Here is a 25,980-nt window from a genome sequence, read left to right as displayed (position 1 = left end):
GCCATCCTCTTCAGGTCTGCATAATTTCCTCTTCCCTTTATGTCGTCTATCATCTTGTATCTCCTTTTTACTCTCAGTATTCTCCCATAAACCAATACTTCCGAAGCATCTGTTAGCAAGCACTCCCTTCTCAATGAATATCCCAACCAGTTCTTTTTCCTTTCTCTTACAACCTTCAGCAGACATATTCTCTCACCAACCCTTTCCAAACTATTTCGTTACTCACTCTTTCCATTCAGCTTATTCTCTCAATTCTCCTCCACATCCACATCTCAAATGCTTCTAACATTTTATCATCCTCTCGTCTCAGTGTCCATGTTTCTGCCCATATAGTGCCTCATTCCAGACAAAACATTTGCCAAGCCTTTTGCTTAGTCCTTTATCTAATTTGCCACATAAGAGTCTCCTCTTTCTGTTGAATGCCTCCTTCGCTATGGCAATTCGAGTTTTCACCTCCTGGTGACATCTCAAGTCTTCAGTTATTGTGCTTCCAAGATATTTAAATGCAATTACTTGGCTAACGGTGCATTGCCCTATTTTAATATTGGACAATCTGCGTCTTGTACTGATGACCATACTCTTTATTTTTGCAGTGTTTATTTGCATCCCATATTCCACACAAGCTTCATTCAGATCTTTCAGCGTGTTATTTACTGTCCGCTCACTTTCTGCCACTAATACCATCTCATCAGCAAATCTTACGCATTCTATTCTCTTTCCACCAATACATATTCCTCTTTTCCCAGCTAAGCTTCTCGCAATAACCTTTTCAAGCTATACGTTAAACAACGCCTTGTCTAACACCTCGTCCAATGCTCTTTGGGTACAAAAAGAGTACAAGTAGCGACTGAACCCCATAGGGGCGGTTACATACAGCGTCTGACTCATAGTGAGCGACTAGCAGAAGAACCGCCGTACCGAAGTCCATCTTCTCCGTCTTCGCTGCCGTTGAGGTCTTCACCGTATCCGTGACAAGGGGCCCTCACGAGGTACTACCCAGGCCAGGTGAACCAAGGTTTTTTAATGAGGTGTTACTTTTCCCCCTCATCCTTTCTCAACCAGGCTTGGGACCGGCTATGGCGGAGTTTAAATCACAATAAGAGTCAGTTTTCACAGTTTCTAACACACAATTCGACAAAACCTGGCATTTTAATTTCACAGAATGGGCATATGATTAGTGAAATTGAACAGTTTAAATTTCTAGGTGTTCAGATAGATAGTAAACTGTCGTGGAAAGCCTACGTTAGGGATCTTGTTCAAAGACTTAATGCTACGGTATCTGAAGTGAGTAATCGTTCGACACAAAAATTAGTCTACTTTGCTTATTTTCATTCGCTTATGTCTCATGGTATTATATTTTGGGTAACTTTTCCTACTCTAAAAGGATATTTTTCGCTCATAAATGGGCGGTTCGCGCAATAAGTGATGTAAGTTCACGAACCTCTTGTCGATCTTTGTTCACGCGTATGGGTATTTTGACACTGGCTTCAATATATATATGCTCCTTAGGTGATTTCTTGTTAATAATATTAGCTTATTCCTGAGAATGAGCAGCTTTCACTCAGTTAATGCTCGACGAAATCAAACCGGCATTTGAATCGGACTTCCTTAACTCTTACGCAGAAAGGTGTGTAATATACTGCTGCATCCATTTTCAGTAAGCTACCACTAGAATTAAAAAATCTTAGCAGTAACCCACGCGCTTTCAAATCGAAACTGAAGAGTTTTCTCATGTGTTACTCATTCTATTCTATCTAGGAGTTCCTTCAAAAATTAAGCTGATTCTCGTTGTACTCAATTTTCCGAGTCCATAAAAATTTATTTTTGTCTGCTAGTACTTTTATGTTGTAATTTCATGTACTGACACATTCCATGACCGTCAATATTTATTGACAGGACATGGCGACTTATTCGCTTTCAACTCTTTCAGTTATTTCTGGGCACCGTGACCTTTGCCTTCATCATCAGATACTTTCGGGGGGACAGGGTATATATATTACCAGGCATATCCGATACAAAATAGGACCTAACGAAATCCTTATTTGAGTTTTTACCAATACCAAAACTACGGTAGCATATTATGTCACATGTATTAAAACTTTCGAATCATGCGATGCTAGAGATAGGACTGCATCTAACAACAGCAACACTAAACCTTGATCGTGACTAAATGTTTCATCATTTACAATACTAAAATTAAGTTAACATCCTACAAATACAGCAGGCCCTTCAAAGATATCTTTATTATCAACTCTTTTAAGAACAGTTTTATTTTTGGTTGTTGAAGCACCACTAGTAATCTTCATCTGGACTTTGATGATGCTCTTGTAGACGATAGAATAGAACGACGGCGTCTCCTGCAGTTACGTGGCAGTGTGGTGGCTCCATTCAATGGAGTTGCCTGTACAGCAACCCGATTGTGACTGGCGGAGTAGTCGTTTTCACGAAGTTATTTATGCTGTTCCTGCATGGAGCCCCCAATTCTCGATATGCCCTTACCTTCATACGGGTGTTTGTGAGATGGTCAAACGACGGTATATTTGTACGATACTCCTGCTTAACGATTCCTGAAATGCGATTTTCAAAACTGCAGAGTTTCCATTTGTCTAAAAAAAACTGTTTATGTGAAGCTGGAGGCCTGGGTTCTATCCCAGGGCTAACATGAAGATTTAGTTATGGCAATAATTGTAGCTTATCGCTGTAGCTGCATTAGTGAAATAATTTTATTGGATATTTTACTTTTAATTTTTTTCATAAACATTACTTAAAATAAAACTATGTTCCGAACTATTGTCGATCTTTGTCCGACAGGCTACGTTATTGTCGTAGAATATATGCATCACCGATAAAAGGCATCCATTACCAGTTCTTCGTTGCCTTTGGTAAGACTGTGCTGCGTATGTAAATTATAGTATTGCTGGGTTTGTTGGCGGTAGTGTTGGGTTATCTTTCCTAAGAGATCTATGCTGTCGAATTATTATTAAATGTCATATATTCTACAATTGCGATGTATTCAACATAGACGAAAATTACGTTGTTTTTTATACTGTGAGATAGACCCCAACGTTGAAAGCACTTTAGCTAACACATTAACATTGCTTGAAACTATCTACTTCTATTCACACCAATCAATTTTTTCGGTTTACATCATGTGATTCAAGTTTTTTTCTTTTTGTTTCCATTTTAAATTATGTATAAATTGTTAATAATTATCAATATTCGGAGCAAAATTTTATTTGCAGAGGGATAATATGTTTCTTGGGAACATTTTCAGTAAGCTGTGTCCATCATGCTTGATACAAAAGTACTGTACCACATGGTTTTAGGCTTTGGAAATAGTCTTTTGACACAAATGAGCTCTCAGTCGAGGTGCAGGTGAAAACATGCCGATTCAGACAGCTACGTTCTCATAAAAGATATTTTAATCGATGTAAATTAATTTAAGCTTCGATAAGAACATAATCATTTTTCGAATGTATTGTCTAGACAAGTTTGCGTCCAGACTTGTATTTTCTAGTGTAGATGCTTACAGTTTTGTAATATTAAGGTATTTTTTAGTTTTAGCACTCCAGTCCAACTCATATTTTATATTTATGATTTTCATGTAAAATATAACAATCTTTAATTTTATTCGGCAACGGACTTATTCTCGTCAATACTTTTTCAAAAACGTATCGCTTATTCACGTAAACACAACATTCATCTTATAAAGAAACAGAAAGGGTAATCCTTATTACCGCTTTGTGATACTGTAACATACTCCGAGCAGGAAAAGCGGTAAGATATTCAAAAGTGTCCAGACTGGTGACCATGGTGAGTGAGGCACTGGCTCATTCGTAGAATGGAAAAATTCGTCTTTTCTTCCTCCGTCTCTTGTTGTAGAAGATTACGATGAAGCAAGATACATACCTGCATTTTCTCTGGAACTGTTAAGTTATCGCTGTAGAGAATATGTTTTTTGCATCTTCAAAGAATAAATTGTATATAGACGAAGAGACCGAACAGGGTGGTACTCTGTTCCTCCTCCACCGTTCCGTCTGGAAGGATAGCTTCGGTTCAGACCACGACGTACATCCATTGTGTTGGCACCACATCAATATTCTGAGTCTTAATGGCAGTTCAGTCAGGAAACGAGAATGAAGTCGTGTGAGAATGTTGGTATAAACCCCACGGTTTAGATTACCATTGATGAAATAAAGGCCAATAATAATTTTAGTACCAAGCTCCGACACCAGACGTCAACTTCTCGGTGACCTTGATGTTCTACCTGTCTCATACAGTGTTGATTTTCTCTGGATCAATGTTCTCTGTACTCACCTGGGCTTTATTTGAGGAGAGACAGCAATCGATAAAAGTAACAACGGAGAAGAAGTTCTGGTTTGCAAGGATCTGCTGCTGTGCCCACTGACAGAACTGTACATCATTATGAAAATCATCCCCATGCTATTTTTTGTGTAAGCGTACGCTGTAAGTGTTGAACTGCTGACGGGTTATAATACGACAAACCCTGGTGTTAGAAGTGTCAATCTGCTATATAAGCTCTCGTCTGCTCATACGTGAAATCGTTACAGAAGTGAGAACAAGAGACGTGGCAGATCTGTGAATGTGAGTTCTGCGATGATCGCAGTGAAACGGGTTGATATTTCCCTTTTCCTGAAGTGTCATAATAAGAAGAGATCAACTGGGAAGGTAGGTTCTTGTCAAGAAATCACTGCTTGTAGAGGTCATCTCTCTGACAAGTATTGCTCCTACCATCCCAATAAAATAAATGTAATGATTTTTAATCAATGACTACCTCCACTGTAGACAAAATATCATTTAAAAGTACCATCATACTGCACAATACGCACACGTATCGTAAATAAACATCATCCCACTTACTGTTCCGTTACATTCTTGACAGGTGAGTAGCATTCCTACCTTTTCTTCCTTGGTGTACAGTGTACTTACATAACCTTCAAATGGAGGCAATTAACTGAATGGCGGGTGTGCATTTTCCTTCCTTGTGTTTCCATTAGTTTGCTGTAAACTCCAGCAAGTGTACAAGTTAAATGCTCCGTGTGCTAGTCCAGGAGGGTAAACGCCAATATTGTGTTGTATTTTTAATAACGGCGTGTTTACGTGAATGGTACAATGTGATACGCTTCCAAACGGATCTTGAGGGCGCTGTATGTTACCAAATAAAAGGTATACGGTGCTATTTAAACAAGAAGTACTGTGTTCATTCCTTCGTAACGAATAAAGTTACAAGTAAGGGAGTCATGCAGATTTATGTCCCCTTGGTAGCTAAACATTTGTTTACGACTTTTTTTTTATTTTGCTTCTGGACAGAAAGTGGTTTTAGGTGATCAAGATACATGAGACACACTATATAACTCAGATTGTTGTCGCAGTTGCGGTGAAATGAAGAAAATAGCAGCCAAACGACAGAAATGGAGGATGGCGTTCAATCTGACATAGGGCTGAAGACCGGAACAACAGTCAGATACATCACCTACCCGGGTTGAGTGTTGGAGGCTCCTTTCCACGTTCATAAGGGGTATTACCTATCTTGTTCTTCATTCCCTTTTCTGAAACGTTGCACAGGTACTGTAGAAACGCAAGTCACGGACACATGTTACAAACGACCTCTATCCAGTATGACAGTTGGTGACATGTAGATACAGAAACGGCATCTGGACACAATTTACGAAGAAGAGATGCCCTATCATTGTCAGTTACAGGGACAGCCGTGAACGTAGAAGAAAGCTAAATTTTCAAAAGCATTCACGTACTTTCTACATACGAGAGAACTTGAAATGGTGCACCCCAAATGCTTTCCTAACCTGTCGCTCCAGTCAGTACGAAACACATTAATCAAAGTAATTGAGCCTTTGAGTCGAGATATGGTATAAGCCGTAGAGTTTTGTGTTACAAGGATATTACAACAGATAGTTGTCTCTTTCAAACTTTCATCCTGAAATAATTTCATGCAGGTACATATACTAGATATTGAGTGAAAATGTAATCTTCCTAGGACTCAACATTGTGATATTTAAAATATCCACGGGTGTACTGCCGGTCTACAGTTTCCAACGGGCACAATATTTCGGCGATCATACATGTCGCCATCATCAGGTGAACGGACGGACTGAGCTCCTGTGATCGTGCCGGTACGGAGATCCGTACGCTATGGCTGCTCAGGGGAAACTGGGTTCGGCCGCGGCGGCTGCCGATTTAAATACTCTCCTCCCGCGGCGCACTCCCTCCGCCGTCCGCGCCCCGCGCCACGGTCACGCGGTGGAACAGATTGCAACGGCGTCTGAGATGACGTCGGTGTGAGGGCTCTGTCCGCCGTGGTCGTCACAACTATACGTTTGCTCGATTTACTCTTGATTAACCCAAGCGCTGGTTGCCAAGTCTTGCTAAGATTATAGCGACAGTCACGGTTTATGAGGTCTTCATTGGTGCGAATTCGATGGCCTCTCTAACAACGCTGTACCAGTATCTCGACGTCTGTTCCAGAATCATCGTGCGTTCACACTCCATAGCACACATAGCACTATAGTAACTTACCATCGAGGGAATAAGAACACCATAACGGGCAAAGAGTAACGATGAATCATGTTTGAGCCACTGTTACGAGACAAGTAATGGTATCCACTGTATGCTTATGTCATTTCCGGTTGATATATCCATTCATTCGAGTCGGTAAGCAACCTCATAATTTATCTTTTACTTATTGTCAAAGAAACTTATACATCACCTGGAACACGCAAAATTTTCATTATCCTCAAACCCACGTTCAAATATATTTATATAATAATAAGCGGCTTGAGTCTTTTGTTACAGCCTAACGAACATCAATGACCTTAGACCACCATAGCGGCATTTTTCATCCTGAAACAAAATGTATTATCGTACCTCGATGCAACGATTTCTTTTAGATCTATTTCTATGAAACGAGTGGCATCGAGCACTTGTAAACAGCTAACGGTAAACATTTTTTGGGTTGCATCTGTTTGGAAATTTGGACAAAATAGTTGAAAAAATTTATTCATAGAAACATACATACGTCTTAACTAGGTTTACCGATGTTTGGAAAAAACTTTTTGTAGAAAAGTGTCAGACTTGTATTATACAGGTTGCACAAATGCTCCGCCGACAAATGTTCAGAAGTTTTAGTGTGAACCAAAAAGGAAACAGGGTGTAGTAAACGTGGGCCCTAAAATGTATACCTTAAGAGCATGAGCCATTGTTTATCGCCGATACTTTGAAACACCTATCTTCTAACGCAACCGCTTCGCTTTCCATACATCGGGACGATGTAGTATGGACCAAACCAAATAAGAACTTCCAGTAAACTTGAGCTCTAAGTGGATATGTTAAGAGCTATGAACACAAGTAGAGTAGAAGAGATGTGTTTCATCGCAGTCAGGATGAACAGGTTCTCGAAAATCTTGAGGTATGTACCTCAGATCACATGTTTAATGGTCACTTTTTTCTTGTGTTGGTCCATCTGCTATCTCTCTAAATACAGGAAGCAAAGAGCTTGCAGTAGAAGAAATGTGTTTCACGATAGCTGATAGGGCTTAAGGTATGCATTTAAAGTCCATGTTTATTAGGCTTCTTATCTTGTTTTTCCTTATTATCACCTCTGAAAGTTTTTCGGTGGAGTTCTGGTTCACTCTGTATACTTATTCTCACTTCTTCCAGGCGTATATTTTAGTAGTGGCCGGTTTAGGTCGTATATTGGACATTTACAGAAACTAAAATTGATATAAGTTAATTTTAAAATCTTCCGAATTTTGAATCAGCTTGTAGGAGATAAAAAGTAAAATTAGAGGAGATCCTGAGTCGCAGATAGGCACAACGAAAAGACTGTCAGAAATAAGCTTTCGGCCACAAAGCCTTCGTCAAAAATAGACTCTGGCAATGAAGTGAGGCTTCAGTTGCCAGAGACTGCAGTCGTGTGTGTGTAAATTGCGTTTGCGTGTGTCTGTGTGAATGTGTGTGTGTGTGTGTGTGTGTGTGTGTATGACGTCTATTTCGACGAAGGCCTTGCTCTTTCAAATGGCTCTGAGCACTATGGGACTGAAGAGCTGAGGTCATCAGTCACCTAGAACTTAGAACTACTTAAACCTAACTAACCTAAGGACGTCACACACATCCATGCGCGAGGCAGGATTCGAACCTGCGACCGTAGCGGGCCTTTCTGGCCGAAAGCTTATTTGTGACAATCTTTTCATTGGGCCTATCTGTGACTCATTCGCTATATGGTCAGCAGCAACTTACTTTTTCATAATATTGTTACATTCCATTCTGGATTTTGAAAATGAAATTAGAAATATATGCATTTCACTGCCGCAAGTCTATCATAACAAATCACACCTCGGCTAGAGCAGTGACACAACTGAAAAAACGATACCTAAGAAAAATCGACATAAATAATTGAATTTCCTCATTATGAGAGTATTGCAGGGCGATCTTTTTAATTTTAATAACAATTGAGATGTCAAGAGCACACAAAATATTTTTTATTCAAGACGACTGGTTTCAATAGTCTTAGATATCATCTTCAGGTCTTAAACATTTCTCTGTAGTAAAACACGTTCATTTTACACTGAACCTCATGCACAAGATGCCAAGTGGATAAGACTCGGCACATTATAAACGTTTGTCAACACTACACTATTTAGAAACACACAACATGTTGCCCAAAACGCCATTCCGTATACGTATTGCTAACAGAAGCTCGTTACATAATAGAAACACAGTATAACGTGTACCGTATTTGTATCATGTAACAAGTTTCTGTGAGCAGTTTGTTTACGGACAAGGCCTTTCGGATGAGGTGGTGTGTGTTTTTAAATATTTTAACGATTAAAAACCTTTATAATGTGCTGCGTTTTATCCTTTTGAAATCTTGTGCGTGTGCTTCAGCGTAAAATGAACATGTTTTACTACAGAGAAATGTTTAAGACCTGAAGAAACATGTTGAAACCGGCACTCTTCAATAAAAAGTGTTTCGTACGATCTTCGCTTTTGAATGGTTTTCAAGATAAATAATTCTACATAACTTCAGCTTCCTTTTAATCTCTATTAAGTGTTTTTGGCAGTACATTTCATAATATTCTACGCAATAGTAATGTGGACACACAGTCAATTGTAATATGGACACCTAGTTCTGCTCTCGTAGTATATGTTCTCAAGCATCGCATTTCTGAGTTGTGTCATTGGTCTTGCCGGGGTGCGATATGGTGAACAGAGCGTTTACGACATGCCCCCTTATAGTATAACATAGATTAAAAGTAGGGAAACTAAATGGTGCTGAATCTCCTTATTTCCTGCATGCGGTGAGCGCACCCCTATTATATCAATACAGAACCTGGTACTGTAGTACGCCAGCGCATGTCGTGGACATTGTTACCTCACACTGCCTTAGATCTACGGAGATAGAATGCTTTTATATTTATTTGTCCGCCCTGATAGCTGAGCACGGCGGTCTGTCACGCTAAGGGGCCCGGTTTCGTTTCCCGGCTGGTTCGGAGATTTTTTCCGCTCAGGGTCTGGGTGTTGTGTTGTCCTCATTATCATTTCATCATCATCAGTGGAAGGCAACGGGCATGGGGTGGACCTCTCTGACGAGGCTTCCCACATCACAAGACCTGCCGTAAGGCAGACCACAAAGAAAATGATATTTATTTTATGAACAAAATACCGTCGAGGTAGCTAAATAAAAGTTTTTATTTATTACGGTTTCGGCATTTGCTATTATAACATACCGAAAAAACTTTGAACTTCAGAAACAAGGTTTAGTGCCAGTATTGACACTGACGCACATTTCTCAAGCTGAAAGCTTTTTGATGCTTGATGTTGCCAAATGTCGAAACTTCGTAAGAAATTCATGATTATTACGGACTCATATCGAAAATTTGTTTCTTTTGATAATAAATTAAACATTAATTTTTAATTTTTTACGACACTACCTAGTAGAACTGGTCAACGTGATGTCTCTGAGAGAGACCGTCTCTAACACTGTCGTATTTGTAAATCTGCAATCTTTGTGACAACTTCACATGTGGCAAATTCTTTTTGGTGTGTGTGTGTGTGTGTTTGTGGTGCTTTGTACAATATGGTGATGTACAAATTAAATAAGTGCTGTATATGCCGGGTGATCAAAAAGTCAGTATAAATTTGAAAACTTAATAAACCACAGAATAATGTAGATAGAGAGGTAAAAATTGACACAGATGCTTGGAATGACATGGGGTTTTATAAGAACCAAAAAAAAAGACAAAGTTCTCAAAATGTCCGACGGATGGCATCGTTTGGTGATGACCATGTGCTCAGCTGACACTTTCGTCATGGTTGGCCTCCAAGGTCCCCAGACCTCAGTCCGTACGATTATTGGGTTTGGGGTTACCTGAAGTCGCAAGTGTATCGTGATCCACCGACATCTCTAGGGATGCTGAAAGACAACATCCGACGCCAATGCCTCACCATAACTCCGGACATGCTTTACAGTGCTGTTCACAACATTATTCGTCGACTAAAACTATTGTTGAGGAATGATGTTGGACATATTGAGCAATTCCTGTAAAGAACATCGTCTTTTCTTTGTCTTAATTTGTTGCTAATTATTGCTATTCTGATCAGATGAAGCGCCATCTGTCGGACATTTTTTGAACTTTTGTATTTTTTGGGGTCTAATAAAACCCCATGCGATTCCAAGCATGTGTGTCAATTTGTACCTCTCTATCTACATTATTCAGTGATCTATTCAGTTTTCAAATTTATACTGACTTTTTGATGACCCGGTATTTTGGAATATGCGAAAAATACAGTCCTGCAACTTCGCAACAAAGTCGCGCGGAATCTTCCACGGCTACAACACACCAAAAATACTTCCCCACAGTGGAAGAATAAAAATCTAAACCAGACGATAATGTAAAGCGTATCTTGAAAATCATATGGACAGTCGTCTGATGATGAACTTTCCAGTTCGAAACCGGTAACGGTGCTATTTACCTAAATAAACAGCAGTATTAATAATGGCTGGTTGCTATCTTCTTCTTTGTAAGAATTAACCTACATTAATTGTACACAGCCACGGTCTCACCATGTCGGTTTGAGACAAATTAAGATTTTAAAGTACTCTTCTTTTTCTCGTTTCCACTGCAGTTTCTGAGTGCGGGCAATGTACAAAACAAACACGTTGGCATCGTGTCCTGTGACAGAGCCTAGAAGAAATAAAAAGAATTGTATATTTACCGCTATTTCGTAGTAATTTACCAGATGTCAATCCACCATCACAAGTTGCTTCAGGGAAATATGATGGTGGCTGCTTATCGTATCCGTGCGTGTGTCGCGTTTGCAATAACATCGGCGTCGGCGGGATGATAAACTCTAATCGGCTGTCACAGTCACAGTGCTAGACGTTAACGGCAGCAAACGCTGCGCGATGCGAGTAGGGTGACGGTCTGTCTCGGCCGACGCCACCGACTGACGGGAGCGAGATCGCCGGAGACCGCCGCACGCTGACGCCGGTACTCTGGTAGGGGCACACAGCCAGCTGTTGGCGAGAAGCGCTTGGCGGGCAGAAGGATCGGCCCGTCGCTGACCCGCGAGCCGGCGCGTCTGCAGTGCCCGAGGCGTCGGGGCCCGCCGAGAGCGAGAGTGCGTGGAAGGGGGGGGGGGGGGGGGGGGCGACTGTGCACCTTCACTTTTCATTCAGGGGTCCGCGGCTGCTCTCTCCGGCGCCTATAAAAGCGCCGCCAGCCGCTGGCAAAGGCACGAGTCCCATCACAACAGACGCAGACATGAAGGTAAGCAGCAGCCGCTGTGGCTCAGTGGGGTAGCGGTTTCCGAGACTCGTAGTTCGAAGCCCGGGTGCGTGGTGCATCGCGGTCGCTAACTACGGTGTTCCTTTTCGGTTTGTGAATGTTGTTGTTGTTGTGGTCTTCAGCCCTGAAACTGATTTGATGTAGCTCTCCATGCTACTCTATCCTGTGCAAGCTTCTTCATCTCCCAGTACTTCCTGCAACCTACATCCTTCTGAATCTGCTTAATGTATTCATCTCTTGGTCTCCCTATACGATTTTTACCCTCCACGCTGCCCTCCAATGCTAAGTTTGTGATTCCTTGATGCCTCAGAACATGCCCTACCAACTATTCCCTTCTTCTTGTCAAGTTGTGCCACAAACTACTCTTCTCCCCTATTCTATTCAATACCTCCTCATTAGTTACGTGATCTACCCATCTAATCTTCGGCATAGGTTTGTGGATAGGGCGAGTAATACTGTAAGCTTCATTGTTTCTCTCATCTTCTCGTCGTGACAATTTCGTGAGACTTACGCTGGACCAAGCAACGTGTTGTCCGGCTCTTCTTGGAACTTGCCATCTCGGTATTAGCATAGTAAAGCTCCCTATCAATCTCTGCCACTGGAGCTTGTTGACCTTCTCCGCTCACGCTAACTAAACGATTTCTTTACGTAGCAGGTCTGTCCTAGTTGTATCTTCTGTATCTCTTCCCACGACTCCAACGAGTAAGAGTCCCCGTGGAATTCGTGGACTATTGTTTTTTAAATCACCTCTTTCTTGGGTGTACTACGTTCCCCTAAGATTCATCCAATGAAGCTCATTGTGTCATAAACGTTCTCCTACAACTATTTTTAAATGGTGATTTCACGTTAGGTACATGAGAGCGGCCTTTTCCAGATGTTTTACCGTACGTACAGTTTACAGTTATTTTCTGCTAATAAATTGACGGAAAAGTAATGGATCACGCTGCCTATTCGTCCACAATACGTTACTTATATTTATAGTCAGTGTCAGCTTCCAGATGCTGCACCAATCGTCGATCACCTGGAGGTCTTCCTGTATTGGCATACAACTCAATGCTTTCCCTCGACGCCTGGCTTTGCATGAAACAGCGATGATAAGCGGTATATATATATATATATATATATATATATATATATATATATATATATATCACTCCGTCTTTAGGCCACAAGTGGCCCATCGAGACCGTCCGACCGCCGTGTCATCCTCTGTTGAGTATGTGGATAGGTGGGGCGTGTGGTCAACACACCTCTCTCCCGGTAGTTATGATGGTTTTCTTTGACGGGAGCCGCTACTATTCGATCGAGTAGCTCCTCAATTGGCATCACGAGGCTCAGTGCACCCCGAAAAGTGGCAACAGCGCATGGTGGCTGGATGGTCACCCATCCAAGGGCCGGCCCCGCCTGACAGCGCTTAACATCGGTGATCTCACGGGAACTGGTGTATCCACTGCGGCAAGGCCGTTGCCATATATATAAAGCCAGTTGTCGAGGACCGCAGCAAATCGGTCGGAACATAGGAAGTTTAGCTGTTTTAGTAGTTAAAATGATGAGGCTCAACACGCATAATTATTTCGTCCACAGTGATTTTTTTTTTCGTTCTTGATCTTAAAAGTGGAATTTTACTTGTCCATCCCATAGAGCGGTGCCAGATGAGTCAAATGCACTATTTTATTTATTTATATGTATTAAAAGGGATACTAAAACGCTGATAATGACCAGCACTCAGGCAGCGACTGAGCAGCGCTGCTGCAAGGCGGTAGCAGTCAGCGAGAACCAGGGCTGTGCTGTCTCTGCTAGACTGCTGCTTATTCTTGGTGTTTTACTGTCTGTGGTAACACAGACACACAATACACAAAATTCCACTTTAAAAATAATTTTGTTTTTGATCCACCCTTGATGTCGCATGAAAGAGACGATGAGCAGTATTTATTTGGACTCACTGCAGATACACATTGCAAAAAACGAAATTGCAAACATTTGCCGATACACTAGTGAAAATGTGGCTGACAATTATTAGGAAGGACATACAATACATCGTAAACAATAACTGCGCAGAGTAAAACGGAGTATGTAAAATGTTTCATTACTCTCATTTTCCACGATGAATTATTAAGAGATGCTCTCGAACGGGACGAAGCAACCCCTGACGAAACGTGCATCTCTCGTTTCAATGTTCTCTACCTCTTCCATGAAGGTGTACGGAGAAATGTCTCAGACTAATGAACGTTATTCAAGTCCTGGCCAACAAAGCGTTTTGTAAATGGATTCGATTCAGTGTTGTTCATTATTCACTCCATCTACTTACGTAATCTTCATCGTACTGTATGATCACATTTTTAGTACGTACTGTTTACTATTTACGGTTCACTTTAAAATATGGCTAACTGGAGATTTGGATTGTTTGAGGGAGGAGACCAGACAGCGAGGTCATCGGTCTTATCGGATTAGGGAAGAAAGCCGGCAGTGCCCTTTCAAAGGAACCATCCCGGCATTTGCCTGGAGCGATTTACGGAAAGCACGGAAAAACTAAATCAGGATGGCCGCACACGGGGTTGAACCGTCGTACTCCCGAATGCGAGTACAGTGTGCTAGCCACTGCACCACCTCGCTAACTGGAGATAAATTACTTTCAGGAAAGACTTGATTCAGGAAATCTTTTCTTGTTTTTGCAAAAATGCTTTTTATTAGTCATTTTGCTTTACAAATACGAAAAATCGTGTAGTACGTTTCAGTGTCTCACTTGTTAGTGCAATGCCCACGACGTAATCTGATTTGCCTGGAATACATTCCGTTACCCGTGTTTCACATTTGTTCGTGTTCATTTTATAGCCTGTCTGCCCCACCCATTTGATGTATCAAGTCCTTTATCGGCTAACGGTAATTCTTCCTCTGCTTTTCTGCTTTTTAAATGTACAGATTTAATAACATGAACGAAAGGCTACTGTTTTACCCGTACTACAACTTTCCTCTCATCTCCTTCAAGACTTGTGATTGGGCTCTTATATCTGTACAAGTTGTAGAAAACTTTTCGCTCCTTGTAATTATATCTGTGCCTTCATAATTTGAACGAATATGTTTCGATCATATTTGTCAAAAGATGTTTCAACATTTACTGTACTCTACTTTAGTCCTTCTTGAAGATAAATAATTTATCCACACTCACAAATGGTATTTATTGCTACTGTCATAGCAACGAAAGTGGTGAATTTTCAGCAGACAGCCACATCTGTGATCTGTGACTGAGAGACTGTTCTGCTGTTTGTTTCAGGGGCTGTGTGTGGCAGCGCTGGTCCTTGTGATCAGCTCCGAGGCGCTGGGAGGTGAGTACTGTAGTTCGTATACGTGTGCGTGCAAGTGTGTTAGTGTGTGTTGTACTCGATCTGCGTCTTGTGCATAGCTCGAGCTGCTACGTGGTTTGTGTGATCAAGTATTAGAAACGGCTTAACAGATGTCTGATCTGTCGCAGAGTTCGGTGGCCAAATTGGGTGGACATTGAATTGTTAATTTCGCAGGTACTTCTCCATTAGATATGAGCGTTTCTGCAGCTGCTCGTAGTGGGCTGTACTGATGTGTTGTAGTAGAGATGGGGTTGTGTGCAGCTTTTGACCCTGGGATTGGTGATGTAGTGTGTTGTGATGGGTCCTGGTGAGGGGGGGGGGGGGGGGGGGAGAAGGAAGGATAGCGTGTAGATTCTCCTACGTATACGAGAACTATTGTCAATATCTAAATGAACGGAAGTAGTGTGCCCCCACTGAATCGATACAGTAAGTCGAATGCAAAACTGATGTATGATTAACACTGCAATTGCACATGAGTTGGCTAGTAATGTTTGTGATTATGGATTCTAGCTGCAAGCATTAGTTATATCGTCTTCTGAAGGGGCCAGAACTGACAGTCATGCTGAAGATAAATATATGGGAAACGGGCATACTCCTACGACATTCCAACAATTTGCAGCTCATCGAATTTGTACAAAAGTAAACAATACGTACCATCCTTGACACGATACGTATGCGAGTCGTCGAACAGAATTACTTTACGTCTCCAACTGAAGAAACATATGACTGTTCCCGAAACCTTTTGCTGGACGCTCACATTATCGCATAATCACACCTTCAAGCAGAACTATCTGCTCTCCTTTGTAGCGGCGATTGCTAACGGCTACTCGGTGACGTGCGAGTCGGACAAGATGGTTTGAATCTCTTGTGTTGGAATATATTGTTGTCGTCAATATTCGTCCGGTAAGTGGAGGTTCCTGTAATTTTTTTTTTTCCATTACCCATTCGATGAACTCGGCGGCCTCCGTGGTGTCATTCAGGAGAAGTAGGCTAAGCGTTGGCATCAGGTTTCACGCTTCTTACATATTTATACAACACAGAAATGACTTCAGAGTATGCACACATCCATTCCAGACATGCACACGCAACAGATACAAGTAAGACACGATTCCTTTTACGGTGACCATTGTGTGCCGAGGAAACAAACACTTCACCTTCTCCTCCTGTTCTCGCTGTCAAAAATGCCTTGCGTTACTTTCTTTTACCTGACGCTTATTTTAATATACCGAGGTATGGTGTAAGACGCTCGCGCAGCGTCGTTATGTAATTTTGTGCCTTGGAGGCATTCTTGAGCTCAACTGGAAAATTAATCATCATTCCGCTAGCTTTCCATTAGACTCTTACATTGTCCTATGATTCTGGTCTGCCACTTCGTCCTTTTCAAGATATTTAATCGTTTACAAATGTTAACAGTTGAAAAGTAATTCCTATTTTGCTGTCTCTCGGTAGATTACAGTATAGTCAATAAACGGGAGTGATGTACAGGACTCCAAGATGAAAAAAAAAACTGTAGTTTAACTTACTTAGTACTTTTACATGGATTTCGAAGTAATGCTTTCAAATATTCCAGCAATAAAATCACTTGATTGCGAAAATTAGTCTTCGGGCTGTGCAAGTAGATGCCATAAGGGAATTGTAGCATCATTGTCTGACAGTATTAAAACGCATGTTTAGACACGTGGGAAAATTTCCTGCTTAGGAAGTATGACAGGAATCAGACATCACATTATTAATCTCTAGGAACGAAAATGTGCCGTATCAATGGATGAATTCCGTTGTTCGATACAGATGTACGAACCATAGTTCTTTAGCCGTATTTGGAAGATGTTGCGTAAGCTAATAATATCTCAGTGAATTAAACGATATAAAAGGATCCTTATTTAACAAATCCTGAATGAAGTTAAACTGAGCGACAGGTGAACATTGCTAGCAGGCTTTAATGACTTCCATAGTAAAATTTTATCTTCAGATCTGATGAAAATCATTAGAATTTTCGATGTTATTATTTGTCGGTAAAGGGATAGGTTCACTTGTTTATCAACGAAATAAAAAAGACAGAGAGAAGGGTAAAACAGTGACTTTCAAACAGTGTCACTGTGAGAGATTGCATTACGGTTCTTCCTTTTAAACATGACTCGAACGCCGAAATGAGACCATTTTGATAGATGACTGCGAAGAAGGAAATCATGCAAAGTTGCTCGATAGAAGAAATATAACTGGGCGTTATATGATACCTTTACCATTTTACGTAGACTACGTGAGATAATATAGTCCCCACCTAGTACCTGTTTATTTTAGGTCAAGTCAGTAACAGAATTCGTGGATCCCGTCATATGCTACGGTAGAAGTTTTTCTGTCTGTTACACAGCAGCTGCGGTGCTACCAACATACTGTGAACACTCATGTGACTGTAGAGGACCTTAGACGGAACAAAAAAGTGAAATGGCAACGGTACCGAAGTCATGAGTTAAGAAAAACGAATTTGAAGCAAAAATTCTTAAAAGAAGGCCCAGTTTCTTTAACCATAAAACGTGGAAGGAAAATCGCAGCCAGTAATACCAATGTTCTTCGTGATGCGCGATTTTGTGGGATGTGATGCGTATCTCGTAAGCGGATATGCCAGCTGATCCCCAATCGGTGGTCGCTAAAGCTGCAAGCAGGTAGCGTGAGCACTGGGTATGAGATATGGGACTGTCTAGTTCCGTATCTAGTACAGTCAACCAGTCACTTCGTCAGTTAACAAAACTATTGAGAAACCAATACTAACGTGTTCGTGAATCGTAGAGCATCCGTCCCATTTCGCAGAGACGACAGTTGCTGATCCCATAGCGTGTTCGGCCTTTCGCGACCAGAGGCATTTATCTTCCCGCCGACAGGACCCGGCAGCCTTCCTAAAAGAGGGAAAAGAAAAATCGTTCGAGTGCAGCAGTGAGGGAGGGGGATGGGATGAGCGCTCTCTCATGAGAGACGGTAGATACCCGGATACGCGGGTTGTAGGGTCGGCGATAGGGGCGGGGCGGAGGGAAGAGAGCTTAAAGCTCCGCTCCTGGGCTTTTACCCGCACTTTAATGAAAATTGATTGCCTGATCGGGTTAGCCGACCTTTTAAGCTTTCAAGACGCATCGAGCCGGAGGAAGGGGTCGGTATTCGACACGTCCCTATTATCGCTCAGGCCCTCGGAGGCGCATGCGCAGCGGTACGCTGGCGAGAACTTTCACTGGACACGGCGCATCACGATCATTTGCGAGACCAGAGTTCACCCGCGTCCCGCTATTCAAAGCCAGTCGGGGCCACTTGCTGGGTCTCCTCCCAGAGGCTGCAGATGATTCCACGCATATTGTCTCGCTTGCAGACGTCGTTTCCTGCTTCGTAATGCTGAAGCAGCGTTTCGACCAGTTTATCAGTAGCCATCTTCAGGTAAACATAGCGAGTAATAAATTTGCAGAATCGTTGTTAAGCTGCTCCTTGAACGAGGCACAGGCTTGTTATTGGTTTCAACAGGCCTCTAACTAGCGCAGCAGCATCCAATAGTGTAAATTTTTCTTTGCAAAATTATTCGATATCAGAATAGCAAGTCTGCACTAGGATCTTACCGTAATAAGGTTCTTGCTAGCAGAAGAGCCAACACCGTGTTACGAGTGGAGGCCGAAATGCACGCGTTTTAGCTCACGCAGGCTGGCGTGAGGAGGGAAGAACTATACCGACGTTAGGTCTTGAACATGACAAGGAATGAGAATTCAGCAAGCGGACGTAATTAGCTTGATACTTAACTTTAATCCATTAATGATGAACGTCGCTCTTGACGGTACATGATTCACGATATTATCTGTTCAGAATACATTCTTGAAGATAGTAATTATAGTAACTGGATATGACGCCTTGCTAGGTCGTAGCAAATGACGTAGCAAAAGGCTATGCTAAACTGTCGTCTCTGCAAATGAGAACGTATGCAGAGAGTGAACCATCGCTAGCAAAGTCGGCTATACAACTGGGGCGAGTGCTAGGGAGTCTCTCTAGACTAGACCTGCCGTGTGGCGGCGCTCGGTATGCAATCACTGATAGTGGCGACACGCGGGTCCGACGTATACTAACGGACCGCGGCCGATTTAAAGGCGGCCACCTAGCAAGTGTGGCGTCTGGCGGTGACACCACAATAAGAATATGTCGATCGGTGATGTATGTGAAGAAAATCAAATTTAAACCACTAATTTTTTGTAATGGCAAATTAAATGAAAAACTACGAAAATATCGTAGGTGGTAACGTAAATCATCATTAAAGTAGTTAAGCTATGGAATTAGAAACTATCACGAAAAGAATTCCAAACCTAACGCCCACTTTCGTCGACGTGGTCTCTAACGCACGCTGTAGAATGGCGCATTACTCGGAAACAAGCCTCTAGCTGGTCGAAAAATTTTCGCCTCCACTCTTTGACCAGCAAAGGTATGATAGGTGGTAGCGTTGTTCCTGAATACGAGACTTCGAATCAATGGCATGGGTTACATGGCAGTCGATTGGGGATAACAAGCTTCTCGGTTTTCTTGGTGTAGTTCGACAGAAATTAATTGTTTTTTAGAAAGGCATTCAGAAAACGTGTTTACTCTCCGAAGTGCAGCCACAACTGGAAAATTCCATAAATCCTGAATTTTACACTGCACGGCAGAAAGAAATTTAATATGGTCATTCACAGGGAATCGTTCCCCTTCATGGACCTTCCTCACATTTATTTCGCAAAAGAACATAAACTGGATCAAACTGTGGACTCCATCTTAACCTGGTGATCGAGCGATGTGAGGACTGTTTTCTCATTCATCGTGATCTATATTCGTATGTTTGTTACCAATAGCGCTATATCGGGTAACTCTCCTACCTAAACGCACATCATTAGTGAACGTCATATTTGTACAAGACTGTGGGAGTAGAGGGGAATTCCGTGACACACCGACGGCAAAACCGCATTTTTCTCAGCTAGGGGACACATAAGAAATCTGAAACTACTTTGGGTACGGAGCTCCAAGGAGCCACATAGTTGTTGCTAGAAGAAACTGTCGCATTAGTGAATTAATTCCCAACAGTGCAGCACATAATTACGTTTGATACCTCAAAACTCGGCTGCTAACCTATAAAGATAATGTTCCGAATTACTGACCCGTCAAAGATAAGTTGCATTTTCTTACTGTTATCGTCTTCTTTGTTATAATACTGGACAAAATGAACTCCCACCTCTCAATGCTCATTTTGTAGAAACATTTTTGATACTAATCTAATGATCATCGTGTAGTGCTGAATCTTCCTTCATGTTGCTAAATGCACATTCTCTACTGTATTATTTTCACAGATACTCTTCTTAATTTGAATTTAACTGATGTAAGTAGAATACAGTACTACTTCCCGGGATTAAAATGTCTTTGCATTCTTTTAGTACCTACTTCAGGCAGCTTGTATAAAATTCGCTCGGTAAATCGATTACTCAGTCGCACATATTTATGACCCGCAAGTTTCCTTCTGCATCCATGCTGCAGAAGCATCATGGAGGTGTGTGAGAGAAAATTTATCCGGTAGCACTGCTATTTGATTCATGATCTGTTTAATTCACTGACGACTCTAGGGAAACCCCCGTAAGCGGTCAGATTTCTCTGATTTTCCTTTCATGGTAATTTCGCGAGTTGTAAATAGGAGGCAGTTTTATATGGCACGTCTCTTTCCAGGAACGCGCACACTCAGTTATTTTAATACTGAATCTCCCCGTGGTGTGCAATAGTACTAAAGTTTGATGAGCATTTTTCTAATTCTCTCACACCAGCTAAAGCAGTCGATGACGTAGCGCACCGCTCTTCTCTATATCATGTATATATGGAACCTAGTAACGACATCAGAATAATGGGCAGTGCTCAAAATTCGTATTAGTTAGTTCTCTCAAGTGCCAAGTGTGGATGTCTTTTGCAGTCTCAACGTATCTGTTCTAAAGTTTCATTTCATTTTATCTTCTCGGCCCTGTTTTTTATAGAATCCCCTTATAGTCATCCTACCACGCATGCGCTTATAGCATCCACGGCATCTCTCTTTGAGGTTCTCGGCCACTTACTTTCATTAATCCTCAGTAAGAAACCGTACAGAAGTAGATGTTCCTTTTAATAAAGTCTACATAAGTACAGTTCCCTCTGGTGTCATTTAGCACTTATTTGACGCAAGAAATGTCAGCTGTCCGCCTGGAGTAGGCGAATAATCTATCGCTTTTGTTTATTATTTTACCACTCTTGATGAAATCATTTAAGAGTTTTAAAATGTTGTGACCATTCAAGAGGTCTTAAAATGTTGTGATCATTTAAATCGTGAAGTTCAAAGGCCTGATATAATCCTGCGGTTCATTTGTAAGACTTCTCCAATAGCGTCATTATGTTACGAAGCTACAGGATATAGCTCAACCTCTCAATAACTGTGGAATGTTGTACTGGAATCCAGAAGAGAAGAAACTGAACACATTTGAAGTCTCGTGGTACTGAAGAATGGTAAAAATAACGAGGATAGACAAAGTACAAAATGAGACAGGAAAGATGTATACGGCAGAAAGTTATCACAAGAGAGGGCAGATTAATGGGAATAGCTAACGTGTGCCTGACAGAAGAAGGTGAAGGGAAAATAGTAGGGAAGATAACGCTACAATATCCTAGAAACATTTTAGAAGACGTCGGTGTAGAACGTAGGAAAAAATACAAAGATTACGACGATACGGGAAAAGAGGAATAATATCAAAACAATCAAAATGATTACTTAAACAAAAGATGTAGAAAATATTAGAATACGTTCTATTCATGGGATAGGAATGCTACATTACTGTATAAAATCGAAGGCTTCTTTCCATTCTTACTGGTACACGACAGATCATTTAAATACAATTTAAGCTGTTGGTTCTTCGTTGTTAGAACCTTCTGTTTTCTTGCTACAGGGTATATCAGCAGCGGAGGCGGCGGCGGCTGGAGAGGTGGTGGCGGTGGAGGTTATGGAGGGGGTGGTTTTGGAGGGGGCGGTTTCGGCGGGGGTGGCTACAGTAAGGGAGGTGGTGGCTTCGGAGGAGGTGGCTTCGGAGGCGGTGGACACGGAGGCGGCGGCGGCTTCGGAGGCGGCGGCTTCGGAGGCGGCGGTGGCGGCGGCCCCACCATCATCAAGATCATCAAGCTGAGCGGAGGCGGTGGCGGCGGAGGCTACGGAGGCGGTGGTGGTTTCGGAGGGGGCGGCAAGGGAGGCTTCGGAGGTGGTGGCTTCGGAGGCGGAGGCTACGGAGGCGGCGGCGGCGGATATGGTGGAGGCGGACACGGGGGTGGTGGCGGATGGAGGGTCAGCAGCGGTGGCTGGTCGGGCGGAGGCGGCGGATGGAACGGCGGCGGCGGCGGCGGTAAGTTGCCAGCTCCACCACAGCGCGTCAGTAACATTTCATCAACATCGCCACATAAACTACGCAAACTTCCTTCCAGTGCCTGGCTGAAGGGACTTGTAATGTTGTTAACCCCAGTCTGCCACATGTAATGCCTGTATAGTGCCGCACTTTGTGTTAGGAAAGCGTTCAGCACTGGATCACACCATTGACCACGAACCGAGATTCCATAACACAGAGTCTCTTCTCGAATATGTGACTGGCTCGAGGCATTACGTCATACTGGACTACAAAAGATCCACAGGAGCGAACAAAACATCGGATGTCACCCAACGAAGAGTTTTCAATGTACAAATTCATCACAGAGGATCAGCAGCACTACAATACTTTGAAAGTAACTGCACCTAGGGTCGTGAATGGCAAGTCTTTTTTAATGAGGATAAATGTGGAATAATGCCTAAAACGAAGATAAACGACTCTGTGGTAGCTGGTTACAAGATTAGTGGTGAACGACTTGAACGCATCACATCGTGTTACCGTTCAGGGATAGTAGAAGCGATATCAGATACGACGACCGTGTAAAATAAATGTTCAGTAAGGCAAGTGGAAGGCTTGTTGAAAGGGGTCTGAAAAAAAGTAATGCATATATAAAGAAAGTCGCACCGTGAATCTAGTGTCTTGTTCCAGTGTTCGAAATCCGTGTAAGGCAGGAAGATAAATAGAAGTCGACTGAATTAAGAGACGTTTTGCTAAGACTATACAATATTTATACAGGTAATACAAAATTGTAACAGAACTAATCGTCGAGCTTAAACCAGAATCCTTGGATGAAGGAGTAGTTCTTGGAAAACAGTGTTGGGTAGATTTACACAACCCGTATTCAATTATGACTGTGCGACGATTATGATGTCACGAACGTATATCACGCTGAGTGATGTTAAGAAAAAGATAAGAGAGAATAGTGCAAGTACAGAGTACTTAAACCATCTTTTCTACCTCACCCAGAATAGAATAGGGATAAAAATCGATAATGTTGGTGCACGTACCGTACGCTATGCTCCCTACAGCAGCTTGCGCAGTACGTGTGCACAAGTAAATGTCTGCAGTAAAAACAATTTATGTACGTCATCCCTGTGGCATGTATGTGAGATACCGCATCTCTAATAGCACAAGGTTTCACTAGAAAAAAGTATTTGCGCTTTTCCGACCTTTCACTACCGTTAGCAGTCTATTTGAGAATGGGCCACCACACTGAAGCGATACACTTGAATGTGTTGCACTGATGTTGTGAGGGATTTTCGTGATATAAGGATCGCATTAAGAATTTTCACAGCATATCTGAGTGATCTACTGATTTCACACTTTCGAACTCCTTTATATCACTTCACTGCGTCACTTCTAGATATTTTAAAGGTGTGACTAGATCTAACGTTCACGACTCATGCTCTTACGTGAAAACTTGGGGTTCCTATATTTATAAACTGCAAATGTGTATTATGCGTCTCAGAATCATGCTATCATCAACTTCATTTGAAGCTGCGCAAGTAAAGGTATCGTGTTTCAGTGCTTATTGAAACCCTTCTGAAACTAGTTAGTTTCGGCGGTTTGTGTACCGGAATAGCTGCTTATTTATCAAAATATCTCCTTAGATGGTCTCGGGACTCTGTGAGTTGCCGAGATTTCCCACAACGCACGAACTTCGGGCAGCCAATCAAGGATTGAACCCTACAACACTCCTAAAAGCTACACCACTGTACAGCGACACTACTTCGCAGTTGTGATGCGACAGCACAACGCTTGCGACAAGGTGTTTCATGAACCTCTATTACATCCTTGTCTCTTCAAATTTGCTTTTAGATCCACACATATTCTAAACGAATCATTTAATCCAGACGCTGCTGAAAACAATGCACATTCCGACTACTCTGCCTTAACAGCCTGGAGAGGTAAATAATGTGTGTGTGTGTTTATGTGTGTGTGTGTGTGTGTGTGTGTGTGTGTGTGTGTGTGTGTGTGTGTGTGTGCGTGTCTGTGTGTATGTAGATATCACCGTTACGTCAAATGTCTGATACGTCATACGCGGTAAAGGAACGCATGTAGCAATTCAGTGTCCGAACACAACAGCTGCTTAAATCTGCTACAGGAGAGCAACGAATGCGGTAGTTTGCTACACTTTAACGTTACACCTCTGTGGTGACATTGCCAATCCACGACGTGCATAAAAGCACATTTAATTGTCCAGTCGATAACAGTTGAAAGCCACTTTTCTTGTAATTTACACTCGTCCCGTAAAACAGAGAGGCTTGAAGGTGTGGGTTACTTTTCAAATATGTAAAATCCATTGGTGACTGTCTTTCGGTTTGCAGGTGGTTGGTGGTAATGAGCTGCTTTAACGCGGCGCCGACGCGTCCCGAGAAGAGCCGAGCTCCGCCGAAGACACTCGCCGAAGCCGAGTCCCGTAATCCACCCTGCGGCCAAGAGACACGTCGGACGTCGTCTTGTACATTGCGTAAATCGTTTCAAAATTCTGTACACTTTGTATTCTGGCAATATATGTTACATTAAAATTTTGTACCACCATTTCTAAATCTGACTTTTTCTGTGCGAGAACCCAGTGCCCTGTAGCAGAATATTCTGTGTCAACAAGGAATGCATGAGCTTAACAGAGAAAGTCTATTAGATGTCCTGAAAATACTAAAATAATTTATAAATAGCAAAATGAATAAAAATATAAGTTTACAACGATATCATAGGACGGTTTGGTGAGGGCACCAACTGGATGCACAGTAAACTAAAAAAAAGCAGACAATTAATAATCTGGTGTGTTGCCACGTGGCCATGAGCCATGGGTTTTAAATCCGAAAACTGTTAAAAAGCTAGGGTTGCTCAGCAGGAAGTGAGGAGATGTGTGTTGATAATTAGTGTCAGAGACTGGATGTAGGGACTTTGAGTCTTTACCACACAGCTCAACATGGGCTCATGCAGTATTACGTATTCATGGTCTCAATACAATGACAGCAATAGGTAGCAGATGAACAGCATGGTGCACATTTGGCGACACGTGACCCTCAGACACGTCGTGACTGATTTGTATAGTGATCGCTTCTGAGAGACGGGAAGTGAGAGCAAGGTCAAGTTCATTTGAAAGACAATCAATCTTACTAGAAAGGTATGGATACGGGGATCCGAAAATGGTAAGCTGCCAAGCCCACACTGAACAAAATAACATTTCGCAATTTATTTCCCACCAACAATTTTAGATAAGGCATGCGCTGCCAGGTTGGGCAAATTTGATTAGTAAATGAAGCAACAGTAAGATAAGTTATCGCATGAAATATCAAAATACTTTCCATTGAAAGGATTTCTGTGCCTCAGCGATAAATTAATTCAGAACAAGTCACAAACTGAATTTCAGTAAGAAGATTTAAATTGCAATTCACAACA

At 42.0% G+C, this 25,980-nt stretch overlaps 1 protein-coding gene across 1 annotated transcript; it reads left to right on the top strand.

Annotated features, from left to right (window-relative positions):
* The first annotated feature begins 11,749 nt into the window (after window positions 1–11,749).
* On the top strand, window positions 11,750–25,124 carry LOC126267448 (acanthoscurrin-2-like). Its single transcript, XM_049972717.1, has 4 exons — window positions 11,750–11,807; window positions 15,097–15,148; window positions 22,111–22,557; window positions 24,903–25,124. The coding sequence occupies exons 1-4, from the start codon at window positions 11,802–11,804 to the stop codon at window positions 24,914–24,916; spliced, it is 519 nt and encodes a 172-aa protein (XP_049828674.1). The 5' UTR covers window positions 11,750–11,801; the 3' UTR covers window positions 24,917–25,124.
* The last annotated feature ends 856 nt before the right edge of the window (window positions 25,125–25,980 follow it).

Source organism: Schistocerca gregaria, chromosome 4 (assembly GCF_023897955.1).
Source record: "Schistocerca gregaria isolate iqSchGreg1 chromosome 4, iqSchGreg1.2, whole genome shotgun sequence".
Lineage (NCBI taxonomy): Eukaryota > Metazoa > Arthropoda > Insecta > Orthoptera > Acrididae > Schistocerca > Schistocerca gregaria.
Note: the sequence above shows the minus strand (reverse complement) of the source record. Positions and strands in the feature narration are given on the sequence as shown.

What these genes read in the sequence shown, in the direction of transcription:
- LOC126267448 (XM_049972717.1), top strand. An exon ending in CAGCTCCGAGGCGCTGGGAG is followed by an intron (nt 15,149 to 22,110) that starts GTGAGTACTGTA and finishes TTCTTGCTACAG; the next exon opens with GGTATATCAGCAGCGGAGGC.